At 49.3% G+C, this 12710-nt stretch overlaps 1 protein-coding gene across 2 annotated transcripts in view; it reads right to left on the bottom strand.

Moving 5' to 3' along the window:
- The window catches only part of ALDH1A3 (aldehyde dehydrogenase 1 family member A3), a 33303-nt gene extending 24231 nt beyond the window's left edge, over window positions 1–9072 (bottom strand). For both annotated transcript variants that reach the window (XM_064722301.1, XM_064722302.1), the window contains exons 1-3: window positions 8951–9072; window positions 5487–5591; window positions 32–172 (exon numbers count right to left, since the gene is read on the bottom strand). In XM_064722301.1, the coding sequence (XP_064578371.1) occupies window positions 32–172; window positions 5487–5591; window positions 8951–9049 (345 nt within the window). In that variant the 5' untranslated portion in view covers window positions 9050–9072. The remainder of the gene's footprint in view (window positions 1–31; window positions 173–5486; window positions 5592–8950) is intronic.
- Window positions 9073–12710: the final 3638 nt, after the last annotated feature.

Here is a 12710-nt window from a genome sequence, read left to right as displayed (position 1 = left end):
TTGCTGGCTTATCACTGCTCCCAGTACTCACTGCCAGGATGACTCTGTCCCTCTCCAGGAGATCAGCCAGCTTGTGCAGGAGTCGTCCTCTGCTTGGGGCATCCATCTGTCTCCATGGAGAGCCCCTCTGGAACGCTGCCTTCGCTGCCTCCACTGCATTATCCACATCAGGCTACACAACACACACAGGAGAACCTCAGGTTACAGGGAAGGAGCTGGACAATGGCACAGAAACCCTCCTAGTTGGTGCTGTGGTGGCCAAAACCAAGTTGTCTAACAAAACCACTTTCATTTCACTCCTGGATTTGAATTCAAGCCTGGAACATGTTTTATGTTTGGCCTGGGCTCATAAACAACCTTGAGGTCTGAATACCAATTGGGTCTTTCAAGGGTAATTTAATGTAACTGACTTGTTTATAAAATAATCCAGAATCATGTTCCTGCCAATACAGGATGTGACACTGGGGGAGGATGAAGAATCATGACAGGCCACTGGCCTACATGAATTAGCCTCCTCTAAACAAGTGTGGGCAGGAAAATCCCCCATGAGATCAAGATTTTACCCAGGGAAGTAATTACAGCTCAGATCCCACCATCCAGTTCCCCTGGAGCCCATGCCAAGGCAGTTAACACACCGAAAATCACCCTTAGATCCTAGAACACATTCCCAGAACATTTCTAGCAGATGGAAAAGGTTTTGCTGTTCAGTGCTATGACAAAGACATTTCCCCTACACACACTGAGTGCCATTGTCCCTTCATCTCCCATCCTTTACCATCCTTTGGACCAAATCCAACTCTGTTTAACCAAGTTATCAACCAGATGGGGAGCAAATTCCTCTCTTCCCACACCTTCACCCCTGGAGTTTCATTCATTTGCTCTGGCCACTATATGCCCTGAACTCCTCCCATCACCTCACATACATTGATTAAAACAGAGAAGCCAAGGGCTCCCAATCCAATGGAATCTGTGGAACACTGCCACCAACACCCACAAGGCCAAGGCTGCACCCCAAGCATTGATAAAGCTTTGGACAGATTCCTGCTCTATGTAAAGCCTCATTTCAGCTGATGGAGACCTTGCACCTCACTGCAATATCTGGCTCAAAAGGCTGGGAAAGGAGGGAGGGTGTCAGACCTTGATCATTCCTCCCAGCACTACACCAGTTGTCTCATCTATTTCTTTTCTCAAGTCTTGTTTGGATTCAATTAGGAAATGAGCCTCTGCACTGATCCAACAAGGTCTGGCCACATCCCCCTCACAGGAGGGGATGTGTGGTGCTCAATCCAGAAAAAATGTTGTAGGGAGACATCTGCCTTCATGGTCACAACTGCAGTCATCACCCAAGGCAGTGGCACCTTACACTAAATTGGCTGCATTTCTTTACAAGCAATCCCACAGCTTTAAACAGTCTGATCTATACTGTCAGGAAAAGAATTCCATCCTTCTGGAAGAGCACTGGTGGGAAGCCATTGGAGGAAGCTTGTGCTGCCACAGGACAGCTCTGGATGGGCAGAGGTGCCCAGGGCCACTGAGCACAGCCAGGCAGGTCCTGCCTGGGGCCACCACAGGCCTTTGAATGGCTCTCTCTGCTGCAGTTGATGTGCATTCACATTGGCACATCACAAAAGCCAGAAGGCACCACCAGCCACTGCACACTCATGTATCCCCCATCCTGCTGGAATGAAGGCTTGAGCTGAAAGAAGGCAAGATTTTATGTGACAGAGCAGGCAAAGGAACATAAGTGTGTCAGGTTTAAACAAGCCTTTCCTTAGCAGCAATTAATTAGTTCTGCAACCAGGCTGGGAGCACTGATGTGCAGGGAACTGGGTCTGCAGTGGCACAATGCCATTGGTGCTGAGGGGCTTCCCTCCACCCTGGCACTCAGAACAGGACTGAGACAACTGCATGGGCAGAGGAATCCAGTGCATGCCCAGATCTTCCCCAGCCTCTAAAAATGGGAGCACCTGAGCCCTGCTGCAGTTCCTGTAGAGACAAAAATGAAGACAACCATCTTTCTCAGACATTCTGGGTACAAATATTGGCTCAGAGCTTGCAGTCACTGTCACACCGGCTTTCCCTGAACACCCTCAGGGTAGCACCACCAAGTGATATCCTGAGAGCCTTTCTGCACAGCCTCAATAGGCCTGAGAGACCAGCAAAAACAAGGAAATCCTTCAGGAAGGCTGAAATGCCATTCTTAATCCATCCTGTTATGACTAGGCATTAGGGGAGTCTGAATGGCATGTTCATTGCAGGCGTGTTGCAATAGGTAGGCACAAGGCGTGACAAAGTGACTCTGAGCTGTCAAGGTGCCAGGAACAGCCTGTGGTGCACAAAACCACAGCAGGAGGAGATCCATGCATCCTGGTGCTCCACTCGGATCTATAACAGATTTACTGAGCATTACATAAAAAGCTCCACTAAGAATATTAAGATTGCAAAGTCTTTACAGTATTGGGAAATGCCTGCAAACCTTCATAGCCACCTGGGGTGCTTGAATTATGATACAAGCTCCAGTTACACAATCACATACCTCCCCCCTGAACAAACTGAACACTGCTCTTTGTTCTGAGCTGCCTCGTCCATCTTCCTCCTCTACCTCAAGTCCTGCTCTCTGCTGCTCCTTTCTTCTTTCCCGTCCTCTTTTCCTCTCCTGCCCCAGCACAGGCAGCAGAGCACAGTGAAGATCTTCACCCCACTGGCTCTGTGAGTGGGGAAAACACCTGCAAAAAAGCCTTGCTCTGCTTCAATCTCAGGGTGCCCCAGAGTGCTCCAAGTGAGGAGATGTGCCAGGAATGGACACACCCACTGGGGACCCTCTTTCTTCAGTTCACCTACTGACTTCTTCAAAAAGCCTCCCCTGTGCACATCTTTGGAAAGGCACTCTTCTGACATAGGGCATGAGCATGTCACAGTTTTTAAGTCAGAAGAGGTTCCCTGACCTGCTTCCCTGCAAACAGTTCACACATTGAATTGCTTTCAGTTCCAAACAGCATCCTAACAGCCTGAAATGTCCAAAATCATTATTGAGGGCACTGCAAGTCTGCTGTGGTCTTACCTCAGTCTGTCACTACAATCTGAAGGGGACAGGGTGACTGTGAACAAATCCCTCTCACAACCCTTCAAAGATCCACGTGAGAGTGAACTGTTTAGAAATGATCACGACAGAGACTTGACAGCCACAGCTGTGGACCTGCTGCCCATGCTCTGAGCTGGGCACTGCTTTGAGGAAGGAGCACTTCTCCCCTGTCCTTGATGGATGTCAGCAAGCTGCTAGAAGGAAAAAGCCTGTCTCCAAGTGTTAGGGACAGCACCAGAGTTACTCCTTTTCCATTATCAACCTGGCAAACAGTTGGACACTAAGCTTTTATTTGTCAGGTATATTCCAGCATTCAATGGAAACTTCCACCATTTTATTTTCAGGGTGTCTTTTCCCACACAGACTTCTCTTTATCCCTCAACTGTCCCATCAAGGACAATTCTCTAACTAAAGAACAGACAACAAAACCTTTGCTTGTAGGCTTATAAAGCATTGGCCAAGTTTCAGCACCAGACTAAACTGTCATCGTGAGATATCGGCTGCCAAATTTCCACCCCTCACGTGCAGCCTGAGCAAAACACTCTGCGTGGCCAGGGAGGGGCAGGTTTGTGTTCAGGGCTTGGGAAGGGGAGCTCTGCTCCCAGCCCAACATTGGCAGAGCACAGCTGAAGGCAGCAGCAGGAGCTGCCACCCCTGCAGTGGCACTGGCCAGCACAGCAAGTACAGGGGGACAAGGGGACAAGGCTCTGGACAGCACCACTGTGCACCACTCACCACTTCCAGTAGTGACTGCAGCAGACTGGAGTTACAGCCCCAGAGTGGGACAAACCAGAGCAAGGGAAGCCTCAGGGACCTTGGTTTGCCAGAAGAGGGTGGGATGTGGTCAAGTGCCACACCAGAAAGCAAACAGCTATCTGGGGATGGTTGTCACCCATTAACTCTTTTTAATTAATCCAGATCCAGGTCTACTCCCCACTCAGTTTCTTGGAAAAATCTAGTTAGACCAAAATATTCTTTTTAAAAGGTGTGATGTAGAAGAGGCTTTCAGCACCCAAAGCACAGCTAGCTTACAGTTTTGGCTGCAATTTCCACCAAGAAATCACTCACCTGTACTGAGTACTCAGGGGAAGAGATCTCCACTGACTGGAAAAGTTTACAGTGACCCTCCTGCAAGCTAGAAGCTGAATTCAGACAGGGACAAATCTCAAGGAGGCAAAACTGGCCTGTTGTTTCTGTATAACAATTTTCTTTAGCCAACATTGAGAAGCAAGCACAAACTGCACACATAATACTCTATAGCTGCTTGAGGAGACACTTAGCTCAGGGAACAATAACCATGTCATGGTTTCTGCCTATCAAAATACAGTTGCATCAGAGTCAGCTTCAATTCCACTGTTTACATGCCACTGCAATTAAACACAGTTGTGTCCTACCCAGTCAGGATAAAGAAATGACACAATGTTTGGTTCTGCCTCAGTGTGTAATTGCCCCATGGATGCACAGATCCCCAGTGGCAGTAAGTCCTGGAGGCTGCCTCACAAGCACTGGACAAGCTTAAATATCAAGAAAAAGAAGTCAGTGCAGGCAGAAATAGCCACGCTGCCCATCACTTACTGCCCACAGCAATGAGCTACCAAAGCCCTGGCACAGCACAGCAGCTGTGAATCACCTTCCCATGACTTCCTGCACAAAGCCAGATGTTGGCCCAGCTCCTTTCCATAGGTCACACCAGTTGGCCCATACATGATGGGCTGTTTTGGACAAAAACAGCGTCACATGTGATTGTTCCTCACCTCAGGCTGTTACCAAACCCAAGCAGTAACATCTCAGGTTACTCTCCAGCACACTAGAGGCTACTAAAGCTCTTGAGATACTGGTTTGGTTTTAGTGAGAGCTGCCACATTTGTGCAGGAGACCAGAACACACAATACCAGCTAGAAAAGCAGCACCACATCTCCAGCAGCAAGTGGTCAATGTTTGCATGACCAAATTTAAATTCCCCCAAGCACTCAGGTTATTTGTGTTTAAAAAGGAGGAGTTTCAGTTCAGTGTCTCCAACAGGCTGCCCTGCAGCTGGGGTATAAACCACCCCCAACACAGGGCCCAAAACCTGTCAGGGGTGAGCACACACCATCATTGCTATTTCCTCAGGCTGGCTACTTCCTTCCAGTCTATGGCACAAGAATGATGCTCAATCTCATTCCTCTGACAGTGTTCAGCAGCCAGTTCCTACCAGGGAAAGTGGACAGCTGGACAAGCTGGACAGGACTGATGCCACCCAGCCCATGTAATTCTTGAGCAGCACATCCAGTGTCCCAGACCTCCAGCCCAGGCTGGCCAGATGGATGCTGCTGTTAAAAGCCAGCTTTTCCTCTGTGTGCTTCCCTACAAAAAGAAATCCCCTGGAAAATGTCTTTTGCACTGCTTGTCCAACAACACTTACCTTATCTCCTTCCTCAATGTCACAGATTTTCTCCAGAGTTGAAGGGTTGTAGGTGGGGAACTTCTTTCCACTTGTAGACTCGTGCCATTCGTTGTTAATAAATATCTGAAGAGAGAGCAAGGGGAGTGGGATAGGCAGGAGAAAGAAAAACAACTTATATAGACAAAAAAACCCACAAGTGCTCCTCAAAGGTCCAGAGGCTCTTCAACTTCCATCCATGGCAGAGTCAAGTGTGCTCAGGCTCTCTCCAAGGGACTGCTGGCAGTACAGAAGCATTTCTACAAATCTTGTGCACCCAGTAAGTTTTGAGGCAGAGGAAGGCAGAGCACAGGTTCCACAGAGAACAACACTGGGATTTAGCAGTGAGAAATGGGCAGTTTTTGAACTACATCTCCATGGGAACAGCAAGCAGACCCCAAGAGAAATTGTATGGTTGAGGCAGAAGGAGCCCCCTGTGCCATGTTGCTGCACAATTATTACTTGGCTGTTGGTGCCCTGCCCTGGGCCACCTCCACAGCTTGCTCCCCTCTGGCAGTGTCTGCAGGAGGAGGGTTCTGGCTCGGCTCTACCCCACCATGCCTTGTCACAGGCCAGATCAAGCCTCCCACGTCACTTGGAGTCATCTGTGACAAGATTTAAGTGTTTCAAAATATTGCATTTCCAGAGCAAGAACAAACAGTCCCAGCGTTGCGTAACTGAAAATGCATTAAATACTGGAGTGTTGTTACTCACTGTAAACAGAGCATGAATACCTATATACAATTAATTGATTCAACATGCATCTTATCCACGCTGTGATCTGACTTGGCAGTGTTATATTTTATAAATATACTTTAAATAAGATTAGATGAAGTAATCTTTATTAGTAGCCTGCTAGTGGCTGTAAGCTAGTACTTTTATTTGGAGGCCATCCACATTTGCAATCTTGTTTATGAGTCTCTACACACCACCAGGAGATTAATGTTGCATCTCTTATATTCGGAATTCCCACTGCTTTGGGTCATAGTTTTCTTTCCTTGGGCAGCTTTTTTTCCTGAAAGGACTTTTTCTTATTATTTCTGCATAAAGCACCCATAGCGTAATTGGTGTAGAAGCTGCACTGCTGGACCCACCTGTTTCACACAGGCTGAGAAAAAGAAAATTTCACAAAAAGTGTTGCCAAGGGAAGTCACAAGAAAAGATACAATGTTAGAAATATTAACTCCTGTTTAGGACAGCAGTGCTCCCAAACTACCTCTGTTACCGAAGTGCTACATTTTAACATTTACACATTTTAACCTCTGTTTTCTTTTATTTCCCTAATGAAGAAAAGTTGTACTATAAATATTGTGGGAAATATGACAGGAACCATAAAATTACAGTATCAGGTATATGCTCACAAACAAAGGATTGGGGAAGGATACTGATTTTCCCTTTGCATTCAACACTAATTCTGTGGGACAGTGATGTTCCTACTAAAGCAGTAAAACACCAGAGTGACAGGATCAGGCTGTTTTAAATGTAACATATACACTGGCATCATTCTGGGAATCCACCACATATCACGAGTCCTTGGTGCCAGGAGTTGAAATCAAATTGAACAGTATATCCACAGTTCACGCTTCATAGCCAGAATTTGAGACAAGCAATTGTGGACAGATCACTTCCATCACACACCCATGACAAGCACTAAGCTGCTCTATAAGAAAGATCTTTGTTGAAAAACTTTGCCTCTCCCCCAGCCCCATAACTGGTAGAACCAAAAATAAAAATCTCCTCCAAGCAGAGGGAACCGTGCTGTCAGCTGTAAACATCTGGTGAAACTCAGAGCTTGCACAAAACCCCTCACAGTTTTATGAAAATTGACTGCTGCTCATTATTTTCTCAGATGCACCGGGAGCATCAGATCAAACATCAGACTCACACTTTTAATTTATGTTGGTTTCCACTTTAAAGATACAACCTTGACTCTTTCGGCGCTCACAGTCTCTGGCAAAACTGTGGAGCATAAACTGCGTGTTTGAAAACACACACGGCTGCAGGATAAGATCCCTAAGGAGTGTTTAAAAGTGTTCACAACAATAAAAATAACAAAAACCAGAACATTTGGATGTTTAAGAAGAACTCAAATGGCCGTGTCCATTTTGGACGCAGGAAGGAGCTGTTTGTGCTGCATTACGCCATTCTGCAACCAGCAGCTGCAGACCCAATTTGCTGCTAAATGACAAGTTTATCTGACAAATAAAGGGTAGATAAATTTTGGATGTTAAAAAATTAATCTAGTGCACTGATTACTCCTAATTGCTAATCTTTCAGTACACTTTGGATGCATAATTCAAATCAACACCTCACCGGATAAACTATCGCTGTTCACTCCTTCTCGCTACAAGGGAATGAGCTTTGAATTTTGTTTTTTCTTAATACTTAACACAAAAATGCAAGAGTAGCACACTCATTCAGCCCCTGCAGCTCTTTTAGTCTGGGCACAAAGTTGAAATTATGGCAGCCGAGGCTCCTCAGCAGTAACCAGCCTGACGCTCTCCCCACTGCGCAAGGCAGCGGGTCAGGCTGTTGTGGAACAAAAAGCGACTCGGCGATCGCAGAGCTACAGCTGCACTGGGAGCAGGGATTTCTGCAGCCCTGCTCAGCCCCAAGCCATCCCCACCTCTGAGGGACACAGATACCAAGCTCAGGAGCCTTTGGTTTATACCAAAAGGTCAGGAGCGACTGTTTAAAGGGAAGCTCAATGGAGAGAGGTGAGGGTTTGTGTGGGCTCAGTGCCCGACTCCTCATCCCGTGGGGAGGCCATGGAGCTGGGATGAAGAGCCACCAACATGAGCACTGCTCCTCTCTGGGGCTGCAGGATGCTCCATTCTCATGGCAGAGCCTTTCCACAAGGCCCAGACCTGCCGGACACCGGCCCTGGGCTTGCCACCACCCAAACCCACCACTGGCACCGAGCCACCTCCCCGCAGGGGAGCTGTGGGTCAAGGACGCTGGAACACGACCCCAGCAAGCGGCTCTGAGGGATAAAACCTTCCTCGCCCTGGCCAGGCTCACCCCATCCAAATCGGATTTTGCTGAGCGCCAGCGGGGAGCTGGAGGCGCTCACGGGTGGGTTGGGAGGGGAAGATGGTGTTAGACACCACAGCCTGGGAGAGGAGCCCAGGGCGCCTGGGGCAGACCAACAGCTTTGGAAGAGATATTTTATTAAAAAGAAAAAATTAGGTTTTGGGCATTAGGGATTGGGGCAAGTGTTGCTCCATTAGAAACACCACTGTCATCTGCTTTCTCAACCTCAAGCCCTTATAAACCTCCTGTCTCGGGCAGCAGAAGGAATAAAAGAAGCTAAGAAAAACAACACCGAGGGTGAAAATTTTGTATTAAAAATATAACACCTCACCACCACCCTGACTCCACTGAACATCGGCGACAGCACGGCGAAGCCCACCCGCTCCCCAGCGCCCCATGCCTGGCGGGCTCACCTTGGTGTACTTCACCTCCAGGCTGCGCAGGGGCCGCGGCAGCGGAGGCACTTTCTTGTCGGGCTGCCCGTTCTCCACAGCGCCGTTGAGGGCTGCCATGGCCCCGCCGTCGAACCCGCGCGCCTTCTGCCCACTGACAGCGCCCGCGCCGCCTTAAGAGCGCCGCGCGAGCCGCCCGCCCGCCCCCATTGGCCGCCGCCCCCCGCCTCGCTCGCCGGCCCCGCCCCCGCGCCCCGCCCCGGCCCCTCGCGCGGCCGCAGGTGACGGGCGGCGCCGCCCCGCCGAGGCTCCGCGCGCGCCGCAGGGGCGGGGGGGCGCCCGCGCGCCGCCGCGGGGTCCCCACAGCGCTCGCAAAGGGCTCCCCAAGGGACTCACGGGATCCCAAAGGAATCCTCCCCTCGGGATCCCAAAGGGCTCTCCACAGGGTTGCAAGGGATTCCCCTCAGGCCATAAACCGTTCCCCGAAGGGCTCTCCACAGAATCCCACCGAGTTCCCCGCAGGGATCCCACGGAGTCTCTCAGGGCTCCCCGGAGGGCTCGGACATTGCTCCCTCAGGGCTCCCCGTGGTGTCCCCGCAGTGCTCCCCTCAGCGCTCCTGCAGGACTCCCTCAGAGCTCCGCGCACAGCTCGGACATTGCTCCCTCAGGGCTCCCCGTGGTGTTCACTCAGCACTCCTGCAGGACTCCCTCAGAGCTCCGCGCACAGCTCGGACATTGCTCCCTCAGGGCTCCCCATGGTGGGCCCTCAGCGCTCCTGCAGGGCTCCCTCAGAGCCCCGCACACAGTTCGGACATTGCTCCCCACAGGGCTCCCTCAGGGCTCCCCGCAGCCGAGGGCAGCGAGGGAGGGCAGCAGGATGTGCCAGATGGGCTCTGGGGAGTAGTGCAGCCACCCTGGCTTCCCCCAAAGGGTTCCACTGGGGCGGGCATGGGAGGATGTGCCCTCTGCTGCCTTCTGCCTCTGCGTCCCACCCAAGCCCACCCAGAAGTCATTCATGGGAGAACTTTTGCAAGGGTCCCCATGGGAATAACACCAGTGTCTCCCAGCAATGAGGGGAGATAAAATCTGCTATTCCTGGTGCCCTGACATCCTTACCTCAACCTGCTACACCTCATCCTTCACTCAGTGCCTCTGGAGAACTTTCCAGGACTGACAGTAAGAGAAGAACCCGACACCAAATGTGTGCTGTGTGTCTGACAGCAGCTCCTCCACATTCCTGTGTGCGTACAGGAGTCTGGGACCAGTTTGACCATCCCAGTCGAAGGACTCCAGCCGGCTGGGGCAGGACCAGGCCCTTCCACTGGAAAGTCCTACCCTGATAACAGCATATTTGTGTCCCAGTCAGCCAAGCTCCAGCATGGTGCTCATAGTAGCGTACTTGGAGTGTCGAAAAAGCTGCTGTCTTTCGAGAAGTCCTGAAGGATATGGAACATGTCTTAAGTGACAGATCTAGGCTCTGAGCCTGAACAAGTTCATTATGTATTGCTTAACTTTATTCTGCATAAAATATGTGTAAGTCTTTGCAGGCTGAGGGCCAGGACACTCAGAGCACCCTCACACCCCCACACACATGGAAGATAATACAACATATTTTCCATATAACAAGTGGCAAGATGCCAGAAGTTATCTTCCAAAATGTTCTGCAGAATCTGTAATCCCCAGCAATAGTCAGCACTTTGCTGTTAGAATGCTTAAAAATACTCAGAGCTTCCAAAGGCAGATAGCCCGTGATATCACAGTGGCATAGATTTAGTGCTGATTCAGAAGGGAAAGTACCTTGACGAGTCAATCCCCACTCCCTGCAGCTTGCAGGATGTTTTTGGAGGTTCTCTGCCCAGGTGAAAACCTATCTGATGGCGATTGGTTCAGAAATGTTTATTTCTAAGCTGTCCATTTTAAACTATCCAGTTGCTATTTCCCACAAAAGCTACAAATGCACCCAAGCTAGAAGAAATCTCTTAGCCATATCCCAACGTATTCCTAGTCCCAGTGAAGAGGAGTTTATCCATTTCTGTCTTTACCTTGCCCACAGAAACACTCAGTGGAAGTGGAAAGTACTTTTGCAATTAGAGAACAAAATATCAGGATGAGGAGAATGATGAATAAGAAGTTCCAGAACGAGCAGTGTCTAAAGAGTCATTCCAGTGGGTTGTCTCTTGTGGAATGACCTTGTCTCTTATCTCTGATGAGGAAGATTTTATACAAGACACTCCTGGGAAAATTATTGCCTCTTTGAGTTAATGTTGGTGCAGTGTGAGATACATCTAAGGCAGAAATTCCATGGACAGGGTTTGGGGATGTGTAAGACTTTTAAAAGGTTGTACAAAGTGAATGAATGGTGAGTCAGCAACATATGAATGAGCTGAAATAATAGACTTCAATGGATATACATAGCTGTGTGCAGTGTTTCCTCTGATAATGTCACAGGAAGAGTAACAGAATGTTCTGCTCTCAAAGACTCTTGTGGACACTGACTGGTCCCTTGTTGGGCAAACTCCATCCTAGCATAAGTGGGAAGTCTCCAGAGGTGATGTGTCTTTGGTCACCAGATGTGCCTTTTGTGCTTCTACCAGATCACAGGGGTGGAAATACTCATGTCTCCAGAATTCTGAGTGGGAGAAGCCCTAAAACCATCAGCAGAGCCCTGATCAGAACAAATGTAGGCATTTGCCATTCATTCCTGTGCCTCAGGAAGGGCATGCCACCACTAAGCTAGAGGGACTGAAAAAATGGGTTTTACCTAAGTTTGCAACAGTTGATCAATGTGTCAGAAACACGAGCAGGAGGAAAAGCATCTCTGGATGAGAGGCCACATCGCTCCTGAGTTACCCTGCTGTGTTCTCCTGTCGCAGAGATCTCGGCAGTGTGTCCTTAACCCGCTGCAGTGACAGCCGTGGCTGTGGATTCCCTGGAGCTGCTCTGCAGAGCTGTGTCTCACAGAGTTCTTACACTGCCAGTACAGCGGCTCTGCTCTGCCCAGCAGAACAAAGATCACCTTCCCACTCTTGGGTTGGACATGTGCACTCTTAAATCTGCCACCGTGAGTGAGTCTGACCACAGCTCTCTGTGCTGTCCTGCCTGCTTGTGCCAGGCACAGTCCTAGGACATGTTCCTGCTATGATCTTGCTGTCTCCCTATCTCTTAGGGATGCCTGTAGGAATTAATTTCTCTTACTTCCCAACCTTATTTAACCTTAATGACGGGGATATTGCTGGTGGTAACTCCTCCAAATACACCATGCTGTATCTTATTCCCTGGCTCCAGCCCAGAAGAGCAGTGAATTGTATGCACAGGGTAAGTGAGGACATCTCCAGACTACCTGGAAATAGGGTGTTTCTAGGCCCCTTTGCCATCCTGCCCCATGGATGACAGATTCGACAGCGGAGCACATATTAGAGAGCTGTGTTTGTCCAGCCAGTGGTGCTGTAGCCATTGACAGATACTATACAAACTGATCAGCTGATATTCCAAAGATTTTCTACTTTTTATCTAGACCTCAGCCTGTGCTTCCAGCTGACCAGCAGCACTGTAGCTGTGTAGAGCACTCAGCCTGGCAGAGAGCCAAAGCTTATCCCACTTATTTTCCATATACCCCGAAGCCCATGCACACACAAACATAAATACGTGTGTGAAACAATATACTCTGAAAGGCTACTGAGGCTCTATGCTCCAGCATTCAGCAGCCCGGAGTGTCCAGAATTTGCCTGGTTTTCCTCATCCAGATGAACTGTAATTGAGTTATCCACGCCCTTTTCCTACA

This window comes from Zonotrichia leucophrys, chromosome 10 (assembly GCF_028769735.1).
Source record: "Zonotrichia leucophrys gambelii isolate GWCS_2022_RI chromosome 10, RI_Zleu_2.0, whole genome shotgun sequence".
NCBI classification, from domain to species: domain Eukaryota; kingdom Metazoa; phylum Chordata; class Aves; order Passeriformes; family Passerellidae; genus Zonotrichia; species Zonotrichia leucophrys.
The sequence above is the reverse complement of the archived record's forward strand: the minus strand, read 5'-3'. Positions and strand labels throughout refer to the sequence as shown.